At 38.1% G+C, this 24,753-nt stretch overlaps 1 protein-coding gene across 4 annotated transcripts in view; it reads left to right on the top strand.

Moving 5' to 3' along the window:
- The window catches only part of MRPL1 (mitochondrial ribosomal protein L1), a 66,094-nt gene extending 43,591 nt beyond the window's left edge, over positions 1–22,503 (top strand). For all 4 annotated transcript variants that reach the window (XM_081584234.1, XM_081584244.1, XM_081584224.1 and 1 more), the window contains 2 exons: positions 20,465–20,546; positions 22,202–22,503. In XM_081584234.1, the coding sequence (XP_081440360.1) occupies positions 20,465–20,546; positions 22,202–22,320 (201 nt within the window). In that variant the 3' untranslated portion in view covers positions 22,321–22,503. The remainder of the gene's footprint in view (positions 1–20,464; positions 20,547–22,201) is intronic.
- Positions 22,504–24,753: the final 2,250 nt, after the last annotated feature.

The following is a 24,753-nucleotide window of genomic DNA, read 5'->3' as shown; positions in this document are numbered from 1 at the left end:
GTTGGAAATAGTAGAGGTTTATTTTTGTTGTTGTTTTGTCGTTGTTGCTTTCTGTGATACAAGGATTGGCTTTAGAATGAACGTGTGGATGAAAGGGCACCAATGGCATTACGTGCCCGTTAGGGGTCCACTTCATTTTTGATAAAAGGGGGCTATCCAGAGCAGAGTCCACAAACTACATATGGCCCATGGACCAAATCCAACTGTGGCTGTTTTTTTTAACAACAGACCCGTGACCTGAGAATGGTCTTTTACAGTTTTGTGTGTGTGTGTGTGCTAAGACACTCAGTCGTATCCGACTCTTTGCGACCCCATGCACTGTAGCACGCCAGGCTTCCCTGTCCATCACCAACTCCTGGAGCTTGCTCAAACTCATGTCCATCAAGTTGGTGATGGCATCCTGCCATTTCATCCTCTGTTGTCCCCTTCTTCTCCTGCCTTCAATCTTTCCCAGCATTAGGGTCTTTTCTAATAAGTCAGCCCTTTGGATCAGGTGTCCAAAGTATTGGAGCTTCAGCCTCAGTCCTTCTAATGAGTATTCAGGGTTGATTTCATTTAGGATTGACTGGTTTGATCTTCTTGTAGTCCAAGGGACTCTTAAGAGTCTTCTCCAACACCACCACAGTTCAAAAGCGTCAATATATATTATATGTAGTGAATCAATATTTATAAAAATTTAACTTAAACTTTTCAAACAATCCTTGTAAGTAGTATTGAAAGTGATAATTTTAATTCCTGAGGTTTCACAAAATGAGAGTCAGAATTAAGAGTGTTGTCCTCTATTCATTATAGGCATGTTTAGTCAGGTGTATTTTTTGACATTACACAGAAAAACTAAACAGTGTCCAGATACTATATATGTCCAGATACTGTAGCCTAAACCTGCCAGAATAAAGACTTTGAAGTAATTTTCAAAGGGTGTCTGTTAGTATTTTATAACATACCACAAATCCATTTTATGTTAGCTCTGAGGCTGTCAGAAATATGTTTTGTTTTTTCTCTGATAGATTGCTTGTTTGATTTAAGAATCTTGGCCTCCAGCCTACTTTTCCAGATCACTTGTAAATGTAAGCCAGTCCCATTGTTGATTGGTTTTCTTAACATGTCCTTTATGATAAGGTAAAAGTTCTTTCTAATTTTCTGTTAATATTGACTTTCCCATTTTACAGAGGCACACAGAGTATCTTTATATTTGTCAAAAACTGAAATGTTCTCTGTCTCTCTTCCTTCCTTCACTTTTGTTAATATAGACTTCTTTACAAATTCAAAATCATATGTGGTAGTGTTGTAGTTAGGTTTCATTTGCTGAGACTGATGGAGATCAAAGATAGAACTTTTCACTAGGAAAAAAAATTCTCAAGCTGTAAAATATGGTGCATTAGGACTTGTAGTAGGGGCATTTATCAAGAGGAAAGGACATGAACTGTAGTTTAAAGGAAAGCGTGGAATGTGCTCATTCGGTTATTTAACCTCTCATCATATTTCATACTGTAATAAATTATGACTCTTGTGGCCTATTATGTCCACACCTGAAAGAGCCTATAAAATCTGACCCATGTTTCTGTATGTTTTCAAGTAGCAACTAGCTGACTTTTATGTCTGAATCCAGTCCAGTAGAATCTCACAAATGTAGAAATAGTTACTGTAGTTTTCATCGGTTTTAGACTTTGATTTTCAAATCAAGTATAACCTAGAAATCTTCCAGGATTAATAAAGTTAGGTAAAGTTTCAGGATAAAAATGTAGATTTGTGATATAATGCACAATGAACCTTTCAAAGGGTGCAGTGTACTCTAAAATCTGCTCCGTTGCAGGTTATGTTTTGGAGTTTTGGCCCCTTTAAATGCTTTGGTGTTAGCACTATAACTTCGTGGGATTTCCCATGCTTTATAAAAAGTGTTTAGCTTTCAAAAGAATGTTTCGTGAAGATCTGCTATAATTTCCGTCACCTTTTGCCGTTTTCATTTTTCACTACAAAGTAATTCTTTTCAAATATCTGTGTACATACAAGCTTTTTAAAATGACATTTCACTGCAGTATTTTCTGAAACACCATAAAATCAGGACTCTTGATGGTTTATCTTCATTTTATCTTAGAGCATTGGGGGCTCCTTGGGTTCATATCTCTTTAGAAGAGAAAAATCTAAAGAGAAATTAAATCACATTCATAACATTTCAGGTAAGAAAATAATGAAATATTACAGATTTTCTTGGAATTTATTGCTTAATAAAGTTTATTTAAGCTCTTATTCAAAATAGCTTAAGCTCTTGTTTGTAAATACCCTCCACATCTGCACATCTTTTTCTTCAGTTTTTTAGTTTGAAAAATTTTGAATGAATGGAAAGTTGAAATTATAGTATAACAAACACTTACATACTCATCACCTAGATTCGCTGATTTTGTCATATTTGCTTAGAACAGCTAGTATACGTAGTTTGCTTAAAGTAGTAGATATTCTTTTATATTTTTTGAACCACTTAAAATTAAGTTTCAGGCATTATCATACTTCACCCCTAAATATTTTTATGTTCATAACCTAAGAATAAGACATTCTTCTTTATATTTTTTAAAATTTATTTTATTGAAGTATAGTTGATTTATGTGTTAATTTCTACTGTATAGCAAAGTGATTGAATTATACATGTATATATACTTTTTCATGTTCTTTCCATTATGGTTTATCACAGTGTATTGAATATAGTTTCCAGTGCTATCTCAAATATGTTTTTTAAAGTACTTTTTTTAGTATAGTTTCTAGAATTTATTGCTATTTTTTCTATCTATAAATTATCAATTTGCTCTTTTTATTATCTTGAGATTTGCTTTGTTGTTCGTTTTCTAACTTTCTAAGTTTTATACAAGATTTGTGAGTTGTTTTTTTTTTAATACTGAAAGAGTGTAATTTGCCTCTAATTGCAAGTTTGATATTTAGTTTTCTTGTCATTATTTTCTTGGTACTTTTTATTCTTATTTGGGAGAATATTTTAAACTTTGGAACCTTTTTTGGAACTTGCTTAGATTTTTGGTATGTTCTAATTTAACTGCCTTAATGGTTGTAGAATGTATCCTTTGTAGTTTCTACTTTTAAAAAATTTCTCAAGACTTTCATTGTGGCCTGTAGTATAATATTAATATTCTTTTCCAAAGTATCACATGGACACTTGAAATAACATGTGCTCTGAGACTTCCAGGTAAAGATGGAATGAATACCACAGTGGTAACTGATTAGGAAATGTCAAATCTTAAGTCAGCAATGGAGAAAGCCAAAGAAATAAATTTCAGGATCTTTAAAAAGGCTAGCATCTGCCTCTGGATACCACAGGGACTGAGTGTTAATGCTATGTGTGGGGATGGAGCAAAAACCCTCTGAAATAGGTTCAGCTGAAAACTATTGAAGATTTTTACATATTTCCTGACCCTGAGTAACTGCCCTTTCCCATGCTAGTAGGTGGCAGGAAAGGTGAAAACAAAGGTCTCTTACTGGGAGAGATCAGGAGTTGAGAAAATTGAAAACAGGGAGATTAAATGAATATATGTATATGGAATATTGAGAAACCCTCCCCTCACCCCCACCCTCTCCTCTTCCCTCCTCCCTACTCTCTCCTCTTCCCTTACCTGACTCCCAGAATTCTGGCCCCCAGTCTAGGCAGGAGATTGTTGTTCAGTTGCACAATCATGTGCAACTCTTTGCGACCCCATGGAGTTTAGATGAGGCTTAATTTAAGAATAATTATAATAATTAGGCTTTTGAGCAGTTGTGTAACTTTTTTCTTCCCACTTGAACATTCATGGTAGTTTTCCTCTTTCAATCTCTGGAAGAAGAGGTAATTGTTCATTTTTGGTACTTTGATGAATATTATTTGACATGATTTATTTGTAGGCTTTTTCTTTTTAATGTAGTTTGTTTTCAGGCTCCCTTTTCCCTACCTTCCACCTTCCTCCCTCTTTCTCTGTCCTTTTATTTTTTCCTTAAGCTCTCTGAAGTTTTTCTTTTCTGTTTTCTTTTTCCCTAATTGCTTTTTTTTTATTTTCTACTTTTACTTTCCTCTTGTTCATTCACCTACAGATTGGAAAGACATGAAAAAGAGAAATAAGTTTGTGGGAAGATTAATATGAATTACTTGAAAGTGAATACCACAGAATAGTTTTTCAATGATGTGCAACTTACTAATATTGATAACATTGAATATCTAATCAAAAAATGTTGCTTGATAGATGCAGCCTCAGTTGCCTTGTCATAACTGACTCTCTGTGGCTCCTTTGACTGTAGCCCACCAGGCTCCTCTGTCCATGGGATTTTCCAGGCAAGTATACTGGAGTGGGTTGCCATTTTACTACCCCAGGGAATCTTCCCCATTCAGGGATCGAACCCATGTCTCTTGTATATCCTGCATTGGCAGGAGGATTCTTTACCACTAGTGCTGCCTGTAACTAACAAATCAGTTGTTTATATTAAACAGTGTTTTTAATATAAATGTTTGTTCTCTGCTGCTGCGTCGCTTCAGTCGTGTCCGACTCTGTGCGATCCCATAGATGGAAGCCCACCAGGCTCTGCTGTCCCTGGGATTCTCCAGGCAAGAACACTGGAGTGGGTTGCCATTTCCTTCTCCAATGTGTGAAAGTGAAAAGTGAAAGTGAAGTCGCTCAGTCGTTTCCAACTCTTCGTGACTCCATGGACTGCAGCCTACCAGGCTCTTCTGTCCATGGGATTTTCCAGGCAAGAGTACTGGAGTGGGGTGCCATTGCCTTCTCCGTTTGTTCTCTAAAGATGTTTAAATATTTTTCTGTAATCTTGTTCACATTATTCACTTATTACATCATGAAACTTTTGAAATATGTTTTAAAATATATTTGACAGTCTTTGAATTATTACTAATTCCAAATTAGTGGCATCAGTACACTTATTATGAAACATTGATTCCTCCTGGGAACAGTGGAGTCCTACTGTTCCTATTTATTTTCTTCTATCCCCAGACAGATTCCTATTAGTATCCTGTGAAATCTGCTTAAATAAATAAAAGAGTAAAGTATTCTAAAGAAACAATGTACTTTCAAAATATATATGCTGCTTGTTTATTTTAATTTAGAAGCTATTGCTAATTCTTTTAATTTATTAATATGAAACTAGAACATAAACTCTTAAAAGTGATTTGGATTGAGGAAGGCTTCTAAAAACTCCATTAAATATAATTGAAATTTTGAAGAACATCTTTTAAACATAATAGCCTAGGTTTTGCCATGAATGGTTATCATAGCATTAAAGGAAAAACAACTGTAGCCCTTTTACAGTCACGTGAATATCCAGAATGAGAGGTTAGATAACATCACCAACTCAATGGACGTGAAATTTGAGCAAACCCAGGAGGTAGTGGAGACAGAGGAGCCTGGCCTGCTACAGTCCATGGTGTCTCGAAGAGTCAGACACAACTTAAGAAATGAACAACAACAAAATATCCAGATTTTGAGAACTTGTAAATAATGCTATTAGCAAACAAAACATTTTCGTAACAGGAAGAAAAAAATAAAACGGGATAGGACAGCTGAGATTTCTGTTTATGCTAAATCATGCCAAGACCTGATTTGATTTAACTAGTGTTTCTTGTCTGGGCTTCAGATATACTTGGATCTTTGGCGTACTTAATATAAAGGCCATGTCTTTGATGTGCTTTTTTCCTCCTTTTTAAAGTTGTAGACATGGTCCCTTCCTAGGTGTGTATCACTGTATTTTGCTTGTGTAATAGTGAATTGTTTCATGGCAAGAATCTTGTCAACTTGGCAGCTGATAAAAGATGATGTATATGGTAACAAAAATAAACAAGTTCAGGGCTAGGGAATATAAACATAGTAAAATCTTGTGTTGAAATCAGAGCCTTCAGGTTTAGCAAACATGTTAGAACAGGAGAAGTGAATGTGTTGGAGTTCGGTTAAAACAAGGTGTGAATAGTATAGCATATGGAAAATGAAGGCTTATTTTGAAGGCTCTAGGTCCAAAAGTTGAGAAAGCTGCAAGCAGGGAGTATTGCTGAAAACAATCAGATACAGGCAGGCAGGCAGTTCAGTTGTTCAGTCATGTCCGACTCTTGACGACCCCATGAACGGCAGCACGCCAGGCCTCCCTGTCCATCACCAACTCCCGGAGTCCACCCAAACCCATGTCCATTGAATCAGTGATGCCATCCAACCGTCTCATCCTATGTCGTCCCCTTCTTCTCCTGCCCTCAATCTTTCCTAGCATCAGAGTCTTTTCCAATGAGTCAGCTCTTCTCATCAGGTGGCCAAAGTATTAGAGTTTCAGCTTCAACATCAGTTCTTCCAATGAACACCTAGGACTGATTTCCTTTAGGATGGACTGTTTGGATCTCCTTGCAGTCCAAGGGACTCTCAAGAGTCTTCTCCAACACCACAGTTCAAAAGCATCAATTCTTCTGTGCTCAGCTTTCTTTATAGTCCAACTCTCACATCCATACAAACAGTAGTTGGATACAAGGCAGCAGCTCATTGGCACATGCTCACTGCCACTTCCCCTCCTCCTTTTCCTCCATTTCTTCCAGTCGATGATTAACTTTTCTTTGGTTGCATTATTTTTGGTGTACTGCAGTGTACTGTGTCACAGACAAAGAAATTTAAAAATGGAAAATAAGCTGTAGAACATACAAGTCAAATTCTGTACTGTTTAGTTCTCATTAAAAATAAAGGAAGTAGATTGACAGTAAATCTAAGAGTATGGAGTTAAGAAAGAGGAGAATATAATATTTATTCAGGGCCCAATGTATGTCAACATTTTACTCAATGCTTCATTGTGAGAGATGTGTATTTATTTAACTGGGATGAATAGTCTTTATAGTATTCTAGGTTACAGTCTTTGGTTGGATTTTTATCAGTGTTCTTACCAGTGGGAATATTAGAATTAAAAAGACAGTTTACTGTCATTTCTACTTTTCTTATCTATACTGTCATGAAATCAAATGCTAATTTCTCAGAACTTTTGGGAATTGGAAGTGTCACTCTCGCCTTCCATCAGATATAAATAATACCATAAGGAAAACCATACTATTTGAGAGAAAGAGCATTAACTCAACAACATAGTGATCACTGATCAACAGAATAACACGTGATGAAAAATATAAATGTGACATAACATGGAGTAGGGGAGTACACTGACTTGGCTTTCCTTCGTTTGCAAACCATTTGTTGATAAGTAGTTGTCAGTATACTGCACACACAGTTTTCTTTCGTTAACTTTATTTCAAAAACCAGTGATAAATATGACAGCTTTTACTGAATTCTTTCTTTATCAAAATCCTAGAAAGTAAATGGGTCTGAAAGAGAATTCCCTGTGATTTTCATTAGTATTGTTGTTGTTGTTGTTCAGTCGCCCAGTCGTGTGTCTTTGCGACCCACACACTACAGCATGCCAGGCCTCCCTGTCCTTCACCATCTCCCAAAGTTTGCCCAGGTTCATGTCCATGGCATCAGTGATGCCATCCAGCATTCATTCATTAGCGTTACTTCTAAACAAATAATAACGTTTAGAAATATAGTATTTACAGTAAACAATAAAACACCTGTAAGATCCTATTAAGAATTATTAAACATATTAAATGTAAAGACAAAATTAAGCATTTTTCAAACAGATTATCATGACCAAGGATAAAGGCTGCTTCTGCCTCATAGCACTCATAGATTTTGGTAAAAGTATTGAGTTGTTAAAGTGATATAAAGCATAACTTATACTGCAGCTTGTCTCTGCATGAATTTTCATTTATTTGGAGACAAATAATGTATTCTAATACAAGAGTTGGAAAACAATGGCTCTGTGGTCTGTTTTTATGCCACCTATGAACTTAGAATGGTCATTTAAAAGGTTGTATAAGAAGAGATTATGCAATAGAAGTCATACGTGACCCTCCAAGCCTAAAATATTTACTCTTTGGTCCTTTACAGAAAAAATTTGCCAACCTTAAAATATAAATATATAAAACATAAGTGTGGGAAGTTCTGGTTCCAAGTGAGCTGGTGTAATAATCACCTGACTCTGTGTCTCTCTCAGTGAGTACACGTATTATAAACCTTGGACAGAATGCCCGGAGCAGCTATCTGAAGACTCTGAATAGTAAAAAGTAGCAAGAGAATTAGGGAAGACCAAAATTTGAAATGCCACCAGACTGGGGGTGAGTTTTCCGTTTTTCCATTTGTGTTGTCACAGGGCCTGTTCTCAACACAGCATGAAACCAGGAAGTAGACATCAGTGTGGACAGAGAGCCCCAGGAGGGCTCTAAGAGAAGCCCTCAACCTCAGGCTTGGAAAGTAGAGTTTATGGCTCCTAACAGTGATAGTGGGCACAGAGGAAGACATAGGTATCGAAAACTGAGGAAGGGGGTTGCCTTCCTTTCTGTTGGAGAATCTGTGGTCATGAGAAGTTGAGATGTGCAACCTGTTCTTATTTTCTCTGACTTCCTGCCAGTTGGCCCCCACTTCCTGAACACTTGAAGAAAGTAAGAGGCAAAATGTAAATAAAACCTCAGCTTTCTGGGCAGAGTGCTGAAAAGGGAGAGCCCCAGGGAATCAGAAAGTACTCATTTATCTGCAAGAGAGGGGAATTTAAGAAGGGGATCTCAAAAAAAAAAAAAAAAAAGAAAGGGATCTCAGAAGAATTAATGTGGGAACTCCTGGAGATGAAATTAATGGAAGTGATAGAGGAAAGAGTCAGAGAACTTGAAGATAGATCATAAAAATTATGCAGTCTAAAAAACAGAGATGAAAGATTGGGGAGGGGGAAAGAGCATCAGGGCCCTGTGGGACGATAACAAAGATCTAACTTTCGTATTGTTGGCATCTCAAAAGGAACTGAGGAAGTATTGTGCAGAAAATTACTTTTTAAAAAATGGCAGGATTACAGAGAAACTCTCATATACTGATGGTAGGAATACAAAATAGTACAGCCATTCTAGAAACAGTTTGATAGTAACTTGTAAAGCTAAACATATATTTACTGTAAGATCCACCAATTCTGTGCCCATAGAGTTGAAACATTTATGGTGAAATCAAAACATAACATTCACACAAATAGATATCCACACAAATATTTGTAGGAACTGTATTGATAATTATCAAAAGATGGAAAAAACCCAGTTATCCTTCTATACATGAATGGCTTTTAAAAAACCCTCTGGTACATCTGTGTAATGGATACTACTCAGTGATTTAAAAGAAGGTGTGAACTATTGATAGACACAATAATTTAGGACATTTTCTCAAAAGATTGCATACTGTAACCTGATTGAAAGTAGTCTCAGAAAGTAACATACTGACACCAAAAGCACAGGCAACAAAAGAGATAAATTGTATTTTATCAAATACGTAAGACTCTTGTGCATCAAAGGATACTATTGACAGAATGGATGGCAACCCTCTGAATAGCGGAAAATATCTGCAAATTGTGTGTGTGTGTGTGTGTATTTATATATCTGATAAGCATAGCTAAAATATATAAAGTACTCTTATACCTCAGTAATAAAAAGACAAATAAAATGAGCAAAGGATTTGAATACAAATCCTTTGGGAAGGATTTGTATTTGGGAAGGGTTGGGAAGATCCCCTGGAGAAGGGAATGGCTACCCACTCCAGTTTTCTTGCCTGGAGAATTCCATGGACAGAGGAGCCTCGCAGGCTACAATCCATGGGGTTGGAAAGAGTTGAACACGACTGAGTGACTTAACAGTTTCACTCTTTTCACTTCTCCAAATAAGATGCACAAATGGCCAATAAACACATGAAAAGATACTCAGTATCATTAGCATTAAGAAAATGCAAGTTAAAATCAAAACGAGATACTGCATTACGCCTATTGAAATGGCTGTTCTCAGAAAAGCAGAGATTAGTGTTGGTGAGAATATGGAGAAGTTGGAAGCCTGGTGCAGTGCTGGTGGGGATGTGAAGTGGTGTAGGTGCTGTGGAAGATGGTATGGTGATTCCTCAAAAAATTAAACCTACTTACCATAAGATCCATCAGTTCCACTTATACGTATATACCTCACAGAACTGAAAGCAGAGACATAGATAGATATATGTATATTCATAGCAGCATGGTTCACAAGTGTCTATCAAAGAATGGATGGATGAACAGAATGTATGTACATACAATAGAATATTATTCAGCCTTAAAAAGGGACAAAATATTGATATTTGCTACAACAGGAATGAAACTTAGCGACATTATGCTAACTGAAATAAGCCAGTAGCAAAAGGACAAATATTACGTGATTCCAAATATTATATGATCTGCTTAGAGCAGTTAAATTCATAAGACAGAAAACAGAATGGTGGTTGTCAGGGGCTTAGGGTTGCAGGGAATTGGAAGTTAGTGTTTAATGGATACAGGGTTTTAGATACGGAAGATAGAACGAGTGCTGGAGGTAAGATGGTGGTCAGAGCCGTACAACAACGTGAAGGTGCTTAATGCCACTGAACCATACACTTCAGAATGGTTAAAATTGTAAATTTTAGGTATATTTTACCACAGTTTTTTAAATTTCGGAGGAAAGAAAGGTTATGTGTTATTCCATCTGTATGATCTTTTAGAAAAAACGAAGCCATCGTGACAAGTCACTAGTTGCCAGGAATCAGGAATGGCTAAGGGAGGTCACGTGAGGGAGGGTTTTTGGTTCTGTGTAGTATTGTGATGGTGGTTGCTCAGATGTTTTCATGAGTTAAAATCGATAGAACTGTACACCCTGAAATGGTCCATTTTACTGCCTTTCAATTAAACAAATATAATTATCAATATGTATAAGCCTGTTAGGACCCTTGCTCAGGGTGGCGGGGGGGTGTCCCTCAGTACCAACAGTGGGAATGGATTTTATTTTTGTTTCAAGGAAACACGAAGAGGTAAAGTATGCCTTGTCATTTTTTTACCATTGTAAAGGACTGGTTTTGTAATTTAAAATGCTAAGCTAAAGCTAGTGTTCTTTTTTTGTAATTAACATGTGATAACACGTATATATTTGAAAGATACTGAATAGCATAAATAAGATTATAACATTTTAAAATCGCAATTGGTAACATTTTAGTGCTGTTCATTATTGCTCTTTCTCTATGTGTGTATTTTGTGTGTATGTGTTTGTAACAGAGCAGAAACCTTATTCATGTCATCAGGCACGTCATCAGGGCTCTAGGAAAAGGGAGGAAATTTCACTACGTGTTATTTCTTGTTTATGTAATTACTGTTATACTATGTGTTGAATTTTCTTTTCTCTTTTCCTTAAATAGTGTATCTTGAATATTTTCCAAAATTATTAAAATTCTTGCAAAGCATTATTTTCATAGTAGTATCTTGTGGATGTATCATAATTTATTTAACCTCAGTCCTTCTTTTGGGCCGTTTAGGTTGTTTCCAGCATCACTCGTTTGTTTTTGGCTGTGCTGGGGCTTACTAATATTATAGTTGCCACACCCAGCATCTTCACTGCGGCATATGGAATCTTTTGTTGCAGCCAGTTGGCTTCTCTCCAGTTGTGGTGTGGGCTCAGTTGTTGTGGCACGTGGGCCTAGTTGCCCCACAGCGGGTGGGATCTTAGTTCTCTGACCAGGTATCTAACCCGTGTCCCCTTCATTGGAAGGTAGATTCTTAACCACTGGAGCACCAGAGAAGTCCTAGGTGTCACTCATTATTATAACCATCATTCCTATGAATGTATATTCACATTTCTCGTGTGCACAGAATACATCTGTGTGTAAACGTACAGCCCTATTGAAAAGTCTGAATTTTGTGAAGTACAAACATGAAATAGTCTTCTCCACTCCCTGATTCCAATGCACAGTTTCTCTTCTGTCTTATGCGCAGCCATGTGAGGTGAGTGACAGGCATAATTCTAGTGATCTAATTCAGAAATTAAAAGTTCAGTGAGATCCAGTTCGAAACTCTGATCTCATATCCAAAGATTTTCCTTGTTCAGGTTGGAACCATGCTTTTATGGCTTATGATGTGAAGCGGGGAGGGCCTATTAAAATTTCATTCACACCTTCTTCCGCTCTAGACTGTAGAGTGTGGCAGTGACTTAATTCAGTTGTAAATGCCTTGCTCCACTACCGGTTCCAGGCACAACTCCTCTGGGGTAAAGGCTTAACAAAGGGAGTAGAAGCAACTGCCCTGTCTTACCTGCTTGTGTTTGTGGCACCACTTTGGTTGTCGATACTCCTCTGACCAGCTCTTACTGATTTGATGTCCTTCAAGCATATGTTCAACCACCACCCTCTTCTGGCGGTGCCCCCAGTCTACACAGGAGCTTCTTGGAGCCTTGCCTCTTGGCCTGCTTCTACTTTTCCATGGTTGTTGACTATGGTGAGAATATTATGACCTTAATTGTTGGTATCTTTCTTTAGAATATATAGTGTGAGTGCAAGCATGCGTCCTAAGTCATGTTTGACTCTTGGTGACCCCGTGGACTGTAGCCCACCAGGCTCCTCTGTCCATGGGAATTCTCCAGGCAATAATACTGGAGTGTGTTCCCATGCCCTCCTCCAGGAGATCTTCCCGACCGAGGGATCAAACTTGCGTCTCTTATGTCTTCTGCATTGGCAGCTGGGTTCTTTACCACTAGTGCCACCTGGGAAGGCCAAGAATATAGGACATTAAATGCCTTTTTTGCTTTCAGATATAGACCCTGATATCAGTCCTGAACAAACTTCCAGAAAGGCCCCATGCAACATCTTGTTTCAAGTGCATATGTAAAATTTGTGGCAGTTTTCAGAACAGTTGCTGAGCATTTTTCCTACTTTTATTTTAAATGGCAATTCAATTCTTAGCTTGAAAAAACATTTTTCTGCCTCATCTGCATAAATAGATGCATTGTAGGATGCATTGAAAGTCTATCAGCACCCAACAAAGCTTTCTGTTAAACACACGAAACAAAAATCATTTCTGTTGTAGCGAAAATGAATGGTTTCTTTTAGCCACTCACTTTCTCAGGCATCCTTTGGTCTGTCTTCCTCACCAGGGGTCTGCAAACTGTGGCCTGTGGGACCCTCCCAGCTCCCCAGCTGTTTTTGTAAATTAAACTTTCTTGGAGCACAGCTGGGGTCATCGTTCATGTTTTTGTCTAGGATGACTTTTGCACCACAACAGCAGAATTGAGTATTTGTGACAGCCCATTTGGCCTGCAAAGCCCCAAATATTTTCTCTCTGACCAGTTATAGAGAAAAGTTTGCCAACTCCTGTTATACACCCTTCCTCTAAAATTCTTTCTAAAACATAGCTCAGAAATACCAGTTGTTTACTTATGAACATTAAGTAGCTCCTCATGGTTGACAGAATACAGTGTAAAATCTTTAGGGCTTCCCAGGTGAGAATGCCAATGCAGGAAGCCTAAGAAATGCAAGTTCGATCCCTGGGTCTGGAAGATCCCCTGGAGGAAGGAGGGCAAGGCAACCCACTCCAGTATTCTTGCCTGGAGAATCCCATGGACGGAGGAGCCTGGTGGGCTACAGTCCATGGAGTCGCAAGGAGTTGGACACAGGGAGGTGACTTAGGATACACACATTATAAAATCTTGAGCTATAGATTCAAATCTTTTTACAGTGTAGTCTCAAATCACTATGCCAAGTTCAAATTCAGGATTTCATGTTATTTTCAGTGCTTTAACTTGATGTCTGACATTGCAAATTGGCACCTTACAGGCTGAGTTTGGCTTCCAGACTTGTTTTGTTTTATTTATTCAGCATTTAAAAACTGGGTGATCCTATCACCCAGAAATCCAGATTCCTTGTTATTCTTGATGAGTCAAGAGTTCTGATAAACTGGCCCCAGAGACCTCAGTGTAACATTCTGTTAGCACTGAGTGGCCACTGCCTCTTCCCTGTGGGGCAGTGCTGTCCACCTCTGCACAACCTGCGTCCTGCAGGTCATATATGCACATGCACTCAAACCCCGTCCTCTTCAGTCGTGCATGTTCCCAGCTCTGGCCGCTGGAGTCATTTGAGTTTGCAGTCAACCCTGGGCCTAGGTACAGTGAGCTGCCTCCTGGTCACCTGAACCACCTGTTCTCACAGTACCTTGTGCTCCTCCCTCTGCCTAGTAGATTCTCTTTGTCTTCAGAACTCTTCATCCTTTAAGCCTCCATTTAAATATCACCTTTGTGAGACCTTCCCTGTCAGAGTCACTTCTCCTTCTGTACCGTTGTGGTACTTTGTTCATTTAGTTTGAATGGCACCTGTCATGTTGTATTTCAGTGACCACATGGTAAGCTCCTTGATGGTAAGATTTGTGTCTTCCTCATCTTTCCATTCCTAGGCCCCAGTCAATGCTCAAGAAAGAGTGAAGGCCAAGTGAATGTTGCTAGATTGTGTGCTGTTAACAGCTAAAAGCTGGGAATGTAGAAAAGGATTCATTAGGCAGAAAGAAAAATTTGCATTTTTCCCTCTTAAATGCATATTCTTTTCCTTTCAGTATTTTACTTAGTTTCCTCTTTTTCTTTCCTTAGTTTATAACAAGTCATTTGTGTTTTCCACAGAACTGATACTTGAGTTTTCATAAGGATTACCATCACTTTCTAGCTGTGCCCAGGGTCACAAGCTAGTAAGCAGTGGAAGTGGGTTTCAGAGTTACATTTCTCTGCCTTTAGAACTCATGCACATAGCTGCTGGACTACTCTTTATCATCTGGGTGCTTTTGAATAAGTTACAAAGTTTTCTAAGTCTCAGTTTCTAATTGTACAAGGGAAATGATAATGGGACCCATCTTTAGGATATTTGGGAGAAATAAGTGAGAATCTGTAAGTGCTTAGAAAAGAGTTGGCTTAGAGTAAGCACCTAATAAATGGAGCTGCTCTATTTCTACTACTTCTGCTATCACCCCTACCACTGCCGCTATTCCTGCTGCCATTACTTTCCTTTATGTTATGTAGGAAATACACAGACTGTCTTCCTTTTCTTGGTTTAAACCTTCAGGAGTCAAGGGAATTAGGAGTGTTGGCCAACTTGCAGAAACCACTGCCAGGCTACCCTGTATATGATCCTAGATCATTGTACTTGGAAGAGATTTTGAAGGTCAGATGTTCTAACAAGTGCTTATTCAAAGCAGCAGTTCTCTCTGCAGTTTCCAGTTAGAGATGATCTGTCATCTAGAGGCTGTTGGAACATTTACAGTGACGGAAATGGGCCACTTTAGAAGGAATACAGGAGTGTTTAAAAATTGTTCACACATAATGTTGCTTTTCTTTTTTAGTTCTGTCCCCTGTAAAATATAGACAATTAAGTTGAATCCTTTTTCCATACTCTTGTCCCTAGTCCTTCAAAGTATTTGAGCTGACTTCCAACATTGGTGGTTCTCCAGGTGTGTCCCAGTGATTCCTTTTAACTGAGACCCTTTCCTCAGAAGCTTGTCTTCTCTCCTCCTCTTACTCTTAATCAAAGAATCCTTGAAGACCCTAAAACATGAGCTAAAATTTTGTGTGCCTGAGTATCTTATTCTGGAGCAAGATTTGATAGCTGGAAAAAGTTTAAGAATCACAGCCTCAGACAGTCTCATGACTACAGTTTGTCTTTCATGTATCTGTATCTCAAAGGGATGAAAAGTGGTTAAGAGTTACAGTGTTTTAGTTCTCCCATAATGATAGAAAGTGATTGAAAGCAAAAGTTACAAATTGTACTGAAAGAGGAAAATCTGAGAGTCAAAGAGATACAGTTGACCTATATCCACTGAGCCACCACGCTGACATCTTTGGGAAGTGGTCTGCCTAGTGTGCTTAGAAGATAAGTGCATGCTCAGTTGTGTCCGACTCTTTGCGACCTCACAGACTGTGTAGCCTGCCAGGCTCTTCTGTCTTATAATATTCTCCAGGCAAGAATACTGGAGTGGGTTGCCATTTCCTCCTCCAGGAGATCTTCCTGACCCAGGGATCAGACCCGTGTCTCCTGTGTCTCTTGCATTGCATGCAGATTCTTTACTCACTGAGCCACCTAGAAAGCCCTTAGTGTGCTTAGCGAGTTATTTCTGATATAATAAGGATGAAAGGAGAAGGGAGGATTCAGTAAATCAGTCTTTTCTTAAAAACATTAATGGAGGCTTCCCTGGTAGCTCAGTGGTAGAGAATCCACCTACCAGTGTAGGGGACCCAGGTTCAGGTCCTGATCCGGGAAGATCTCACATGCCATGGAGCAGCTAAGCCCATGTGCCACAACTGTTGAGTCTGTGCTCTGGAGCCTGGGAGCTGCAACTACTGAGCCCATGTGCCACGACTACTGAAGCCCACACACCCTAGAGCGTGTGTTCTGCAACAAGAGAAGTCAGTGCAATGAGAAGCCTGTGCACTGCAACAAAGAGTAGCCCCCACTTGCCACAACTGGAGAAAACCCCCACAGCAGCAAAGACCCAGCACAGCCAATGAATAAATAATTTTTTAAAATGCTTGTGTGCATACATGTGTTTATGTAGCTCTCTTGTCATCTGTAGTAGACAATTATATAATCACAGTTATGCTCATAAAACATACAACTTTGTAATAAAAAGTAAAGTGAGGTGTGTGACTGAATTTATTTTAAGATTTAGTAGAGGACATAGTACTAACGATTAGAGGTGCTAAAATTTGGAAAAAAGTGTAAACTATATTTTAAAACAGTTTATGTATTTTAAGATTTCATGAAATCATTGAGGGCATCTGTTTTGCATTACTGGAGCCTATGTTGTTAGTTTACAGTAGGAATGGCAGTATAAGTCTGCAGAAAGTATAGTCACAAACATCTGAACGTAGTATACAACGTCCAGCAATCTAGCTTGTAACTGTTAAGGAAGGTATATTGGACCTCTTGCTTTTGCTTGTATCTGTTACTTTCCCAAATTTAAGGTACGTATAGGTCTTTGTGGGCTTCCCTAGTGGCTCAGTGGTAAAGAATCTGCCTGCCAAGCAGGAGATGCGAGTTTGATCCCTGGGTCCGGAAGATCACTGGAAGAAGGAAATGACAACCCACTCCAGTATTCTTGCCTGGGAAATCCCATGGACAGAGGAGCCTGGCAGGCTACAGTCCATGGGAAACGACCTAGCGACTAAACAACAATAGATCTTTACAAAGGGTAAAGGAACTCCTCAGAGCAGTGCTGGTTACTTCAGTTGATAATAGAAAGAAGGGCCTTTTGAGGTAAAGTGGAGAATTAAGAGAGGAATGAAAGGATACATGTTGATACTCTACATGTTTTGTTTTCTTTTTTCTGCCATAGCAAATGTAAGGTATGACCTAAATCAAATCCCTTATGATTATACAGTGGAAGTGAGAAATAGATTTAAGGGCTGGATCTGACAGAGTGCCTGATGAACTATGGACGGAGGGAGGTTCATGACATTGTACAGGAGACAGGAATCAAGACCATCCCCAAGAAAAGGAAATGCGAAAAAGAAATGCAAAAAAGCAAAATGGCTGTCTGAGGAGGCCTTACAAACAGCTGTGAAAAGAAGGGACGCGAAAAGCAAAGGAGAAAAGGAAAGATACACCCATTTGAATGCAGAGTTCCAAAGAATAGCAAGGAGAGATAAAAAAAGCCTTCCTCTGCAATCAATACAAAAAAATAGAGGAAAACAATAGACTGGGAAAGACTAGAGATCTCTTCAAGAAAATTAGAGATACCAAGGGAACATTGCATGCAAAGATGGGCTCAATAAAGGACAGAAATGGCATGGACCTAACAGAAGCAGAAGATATTAAGAAGAGATGGCAAGAATACACAGAAAACTGTACAAAAAAGATCTTCATAACCCAGATAATCATGATAGTGTGATCACTCACACTCACCTAGAGCCAGACATCCAGGAATGTGAAGTCAAGTGGGCCTTAGGAAGCATCACTGTGAACAAAGCTAGTGGAGGTGATGGAATTCCATTTGAGCTATTTCAAATCCTGAAAGATGATGCTGTGAAAGTGCTGCACTCAGTATGCCAGCAAATTTGGAAAACTCAGCAGTGGCCACAGGACTGGATAAGGTCAGTTTACATTCCAATCTCAAAGAAAGGCAATGCCAAAGAATGCTCAAACTACCACACAATTGCATTCATCTCACACACCAGTAAAGTAATGCTCAGAATTCTCCAAGCCAGGCTTCAGCAATACGTGAACCGTGAACTTCCAGATGTTCAAGCTGGTTTTAGAAAAGGCAGAGGAACCAGAGATCAAGTTTCCAACATCCACTGGATCATCGAAAAAGCAACAGAGTGCCAGAAAAACATCTATTTCTGCTTTATTGACTCTGCCAAAGCCTTTGACTGTGTGGATCACAATAAACTGTGGAAAATTCTGAAGGAGATGGGAATACCAGACCACCTGACCTGCCTCTTGAGAAACCTGTATGGCAGATCAGGAAGCAACAGTTAGAACTGGACATGGAACAACAGACTGGTTCCAAATAGGAAAAGGAGTACATCAAGGCTGTATATTGTCACCCTGCTTATTTAACTTATATGCAGAGTCCATCATGAGAAACGCTGGACTGGAAGAAGCACAAGCTGGAATCAAGATTGCTGGGAGAAATATCAGTAACCTCAGATGTGCGGATGACACCACCCTTATGGCAGAAAGTGAAGAAGAACTAAAGAGCCTCTTGATGAAAGTGAAAGAGGAGAGTGAAAAAGTTGGCTTAAAGCTCAACATGCAGAAAACTAAGATCATGGCATCTGGTCCCATCACTTCAAGGCAAATAGATGGGGAAACAGTGGCTGACGTTATTTTGGGGGGCTCCAGAATCACTGCTGATGGTGATTGCAGCCATAAAATTAAAAGACGCTTACTCCTTGGAAGGAAAATTAGGACCAACCTAGACAGCATATTAAAAAGCAGAGACATTACTTTGTCAACAAAGGTCCATCTAGTCAAGGCTATGGTTTTTCCAGTAGTCATGTAGGGATGTGAGAGTTGGACTATAAAGAAAGCTGAGCACCGAAGAATTGATGCTTTTGACCTGTGGTGTTGGAGAAGACTCGTGAGAGTCCCTTGGATTGCAAGAAGATCCAACCGATCCATCCTAAAGGAAATTAGTCCTGGGTGTTCAATGGACGGTCTGATATTGAAGCTGAAACTCTAATACTCTGGCCACCTGATGCAAAGAGCTGACTCATTTGAAGAGACCCTGATGCTGGGAAAGATTGAAAGTGGGAGGAAAAGGGGATGACAGGATAAGATGGTTGGATGGAATCACCAACTCAGTGGACAGGAGTTTGGGTAAACTCCGGGAGTTGGTGATGGACAGGGAGGCCTGGCGTGCTGCAGTCCATGGGGTCACAAAGAGTCGGACATGACTGAGCGAGTAACTGAACTGAAATGTAAGGTACCCTGTCTGTCAGTGAACTACTTACTTTGATGCAATTTAAAGTCTGTAGGGTCTATGGATTTAATAAGGAGAACTGAGCACTGCTTGATTTTCTTTTTTTCCCTTCTCAAAACTCCCACTTATGGATTGGCATAAAATGAAAATTCCTCCAGTAATGTCCAGACCTTCTCATTTAGGATTTGATACTGTATCATGCCCAAGTGCGTGTTGAATAAATGTTGTCTGATAATGATGAGAATAATTTTTTTTTTCAGGAGGAATTCTTTTTATGCTTATGTACCACATTTCTCACAGTGATCTCAAGAGTCACTGGGAAATAGAATTCTTGTTTGATCTTGAATTCTTTGTAATTTTTACTAATTACACTATTACACTTACATAAATTTGTATAAATTTTAAAAACTGGATTCATTTGACAAAGTGCAAAATCCTCTAAACATAGGACTGTAACAGAACTGATTTTTAGTGGCATATTTAAGAGAATAACATGCATTGAATTTTGAATGATAAACTCAAGGACTTTCCAAAGATGTGTGCTGGTTTAGGTGTTTTATGAATAGGGCTCATTCATTATATAGGACTTAACTGTAGCTTTTCCTAAGTAGGAAGATAATTGTTATTGCAGTTAGTGTTAGCATAGCATCTTGGAAATGTCTCCCTGTGCGATACATGTTATCTGAATGTGTGTAGTCAAGGAGTTTCATTCGGACTTTTGAAAGCATTAACCTCTAAATATTTTCTTAAATTTCTTTTAAAAAACAAATTAACAAAAAAATTAGTAACAAATAACTTTAAGAAAAAATATCACTGATGCCTGGGGTGGAGAAGTGGGGGGTAGTGATGGTATATTTTACCCTACAATATGCTTTGGGGAAATTTCTTAGAATTCAAGGAATCACAAGTGGGAACCACTTCAAAATACTTTGCTGTAATATGCTCTAAAAGGTAATTAAGTCTTGACATGTAGAGAGATGTAAATGTAGCATTCTAGAAAAAGAGTTGTAGAAGTTTTTTCTTTCACAGTAGAGTCCCTTAATAGATAATTTGCACTGGTTGAATATTTGAAAAAGCTGTCTGGAATAACTACTGTTACAGTTACCAAAAATTGTATTATTTTCCTACTTTTACATCATTAATGTTATGTATCCTTTTCTTTCAGCTGGATATGCCAAGTGACCAGATAGCTGCCAATCTGCAAGCTGTTATCAATGAAGTTTGTAGGCAAAGACCACTGAATTTGGGTAAGTGGTTCACTGGGGGTAGACTTCCCTATAATCCTGTGATGCTTTAAAAATGTAAAATATTAAGAAAACAGTCCAGCTAATATGCAATTACAGTAACGTGATATTTCCAGGGGTTAAAGAAATACAATTGAATTCACCAAAGGATTCCTGATCCTTTTTGACAAGTTGTAGTTGTCTAGAGAGGAAACTTCTTTAACAGTAATAAGGAATACACTGTGAAGCCTTGATAGATTCCCACATTATTTCTATCATTAAATGTAATAAAATTTGAAAGAAAACTGTAATGGATTGCCTTAAACTTAAAATAGTGTTTAAGCAGAAACTAAAATCATTTATGAGATAGATCATATTTTGAAGCCAGACCATTTACTTTGTCACTGGTACTAGCAGTTGGCTTTCTTTATCTTATTTATTTTGGAAAAGAGACAAAGTTTTAGTCATGTCAGAAGAATCACATTTTATAAATGGGGTGATTCATGGAGAACAGTGAAACTTGATGTGGCAGCTGTGTCATAAGCTAGGAACATGTATAGATCCCTGTATCACTTGCTGTATCACTGCCATTCACAAAAACGTGTTCTCTTGTAGCTGACTGAAACCAAACAAGAGTCCATTTCCCTCAACTGCCTCAGTACTTACAGGCTTCCCATTATAGGAATCTGTCACATTTTGTTTTATAAACCAAATGTATAATTAAAACACAATCTCAAGCTATATTTAACCTTATTTGGGAGTTAAACACACTGGTGAATAAATACCTCATATGTTAATTCTGTTCTGCTAAGTATGACCATAGTACTTAGTAATTGTATGTAGATTATAAATATAATTGTATGTATAGATTCTTCTATGTCTTAGAGAACTTTGATTTCAGTTTAAAAACCTCTGAGCCTATAGCAGGAATGATGAATGTGTGTGTGTGTGTGTGTGTGTGTGTGTTTTGCTCAGTTGTGTCTGACTCTTTGCGATCCCATGGCCTGAAGCCCACCAGGCTCTTCTGTCCATGGAATTCTCCAGGCAAGAATACTGGAGTGGGTTGCCATTCCCTTCTCCAGGGAATCTTCCCAACCCAGGGATAGAACTGGGTCTGCTGCATTGCAGGCAGATTCTTGACCACTGAGCCACCGGGGATGCCCTAGAATGATGAATAGTAAATCTTTAAAATCAATGTAGTTATCTTCTCTTTGCCATTTTAAATGAGGTCCCTTAACATTATGAAAGCTTTTTTAATTTTTAGGGAATTTGACTAAAAAATATTTCATAATACAAAGGTAGCATATGTGCTGACAGTTTTAAATAAATATTTAGAATCTTGCCATCTAAGGTAAATATCACCACCTGCTCCCTTTACTGTTGTCTTTGCAATAAATTCTAGGTGATCACCTTCTGGAAGAGAGAAATGAATTATTAGTGAATATGTGTGGTTTCATTGATAAATCTCTAGTAAATTCTGGTACAACTAGTTTGTCTTCTTTTCTAGAAATGAAACAATCTTCCTCCCATTGTTATAATTTAAAATAATAGTTCAGTAATATCAGTACTTTTCAAGTGAAAATATAGCACGAATCCTATAAGGTTTCTTGTTGTATGTTTGTATTTGCTCATTAGGTATTTGGAATAAAATGAGAACTGATTCTTGTCTCTGTTTTCAGGACCTTTTGTGGTACGTGCTTTCCTTCGAAGTTCAACAAGTGAAGGTTTGTTACTAAAGATCGAGCCATTGTTGCCTAAAGAAGCAGAAACCAAAGATAGTGACAAAAAAGCTGCCTAAATGTGTTGTATTGTGAAATTATTCTCACTGGATCAAGAAGCAACAGTGAAAATTATAAAACTGTGTTTTCTAAGTTTGGTGTCTTATTATTGATCATCATACTTGAAAGTAAATTTTAACACTGGGAAATCTTAGAACACTTTCAAAAATAAGAAAATAAAGTTTGCTGTGTGTCTGAACCTACCTTTTAGATCCTATTATATTTTCTTCCTCAGAATTCAGATTCTGCATGCTGGTAATTACAGCAGCAGTTTCTACCTTAATAACTGTCCCTTGAGAGCTGTACCATATGAGAGAAAAGTAAGGTCCTCAATTCCCACAAGACAGAAAATGAAAGAATTGTGGGATCTATCACAAGTATGACTCTTGTGAAGAAAAATTGGAGAGTCTTCATTCTGAAAACTTCTGAATGTCTTTTGTGATAGCATGAATATAGAAAATGACTAAGCCATTAAAACAGATGGATGGGAAATTTTTCTCCTCTTATGAATCAATTTACACTGTTTGTATTTTTTGTAATAATACTGTATATTTTAATGGTGGTTTGCAGTATATAAGGCACAGTGTATAGTGTTTTTATATATTGACTTTGCTTCATTTGATCCTTAGTTTCCTCTGCTTAATAGCAAGTTGTTCATGTTTGTTGAATGAATATCCCATGAGGTAGATAAAGCAACTCAATTTATGGATGAAGAATCAGGCTAGGAAGTTCAGCTACCAATTTGCAAACTGTTGTTGGTCCTTAAATGTTTACTGGTACGTGACAAAACAAAAAATTAAGGATAATTTTGTCATGCAGTTACCAACTGTCCTTTCTTGAAAATGATTGATTTCCTTTACTCTGAGACTGTCTTCCACTTTTTTAGGGGATGTTCAAGGGCTTTTTCTTACATGAAATTATATGCCATTCCCTTCTCCAGGGGATCTTCCCAACCCAGGGATCGAACCTGGGTCTGCTGCATTGCCAGCAGATTCTTTACCATCTGAGCTGCAAGGGAAGCCCTATGAAACAACAGTACTGATAAATTTGTTGGTGGGTTTTAATAACACTCACTTTGTAAAGAATAATTTGACGGCTCCATGTAGGTCTCCCCAATTGTTTTTGAAATTTTAGTCGTCTGAGACATCCAAATGACTGTACCCCACTAAGCTTTTTTCTCCCACAGGAAAATTAAAATTTGATGACTGATTACTGAAAACAACTGTAACATTGACTACAAAACAGTAACAGCAATTACCTTCTATTGAGTGCCTATTACTGTCTTCTGCTTTATGTGCATTATCTCATTTCCTCCTCACAGGAGCTCAAGGAGGAAGGTGAGACTCTCATTTCACAGAAAAAGAAATTGAAACTTGTGTGAGGTCCCTTAAGTGGCAATTTAAGATTTAAACCTACATTTGTCTGATCTTGAAGCCTGTTTTCTTAACTATTAGGCCATTTTACCTCCTTTTTATATATTCTGAGGTAAACTGTTTGACCAGTTTTTAAGTTTTGAAAATATTGAATAAATTACACTTCAGTTTCTTGGTGCGTATAATTATGGGGTTCCAGCACAGCTGATGTGAATAAAGTAGAAATATAAGAGTTGGAGGAGTGGGTTGAGAAAGAGCGTTGAAGGAAGGAGTGAAAAAAATGTCTGCTTGTTTCCCACAGTTCTGGTCTTCTGAAAGTTGTTCATGTTCAGTCGCATGTCTGACTCTTTGTGACCCCAGGGACTGCAGCATGCCAGGCTTTCTTGTTCTTGACTCTTTCCTAGAGTTTGCTCAGACTCATGTCCATTGAGTCGATGAAGCCATCCAACCATCTCATCCTCTGTAGTCCCGTTCTTCTCCTGCCTTCAATCTTTCCCAGCATCAGGGTCTTTTCCAACGAGTTTGGCTCTTTGCATCAGATGTCCAAAGTGTTGGAGCTTCAGCATCAATCCTGAAAACATACTGATTGTTAAAGACCCTAATTCACAAATAGAAGCACCATTACTGTATTTGTAAATTTTCTTCCAATTAATGAAGTAAGTATACTCTTATTAAAAATTTTAGCAATATTAATAAATATTAAAGTATCACTCAATGCTACTACTCAGGTAACCAGTATTAATAGTTCAGTGCTTTCCATTATTTTTTTCAGTTGACAGAAACAGAAAAACAGAGGGAACATGCACACAAGTGATGTTATAAAGTAAGGATTTCCCCATATTATTTAAAATCTCATATGAAAAGCAGCATTTTAATGGTTGAGCAATATTTCATTCTGTTGATCCTCTAATTGATGGAGTCATTTCCGAATTTAGGGGCATTTAACTTGCTTTCAGGTCCCCCTCGACCTTTATTATTTACAACGGTTTGGAGAAAATCTTTGAGCAAAATTTATTTTTCTCTGTATTTCTAGATGTGACATTCCGTAGTGGAAAGGTATGATATGGTTGAAGGTCTTAA

This window comes from Giraffa tippelskirchi, chromosome 1 (genome assembly GCF_054371585.1).
Source record: "Giraffa tippelskirchi isolate mGirTip1 chromosome 1, T2T-mGirTip1v1.2.pri, whole genome shotgun sequence".
Lineage (NCBI taxonomy): Eukaryota > Metazoa > Chordata > Mammalia > Artiodactyla > Giraffidae > Giraffa > Giraffa tippelskirchi.
This window is presented reverse-complemented; position numbering and strand designations above follow the sequence as displayed.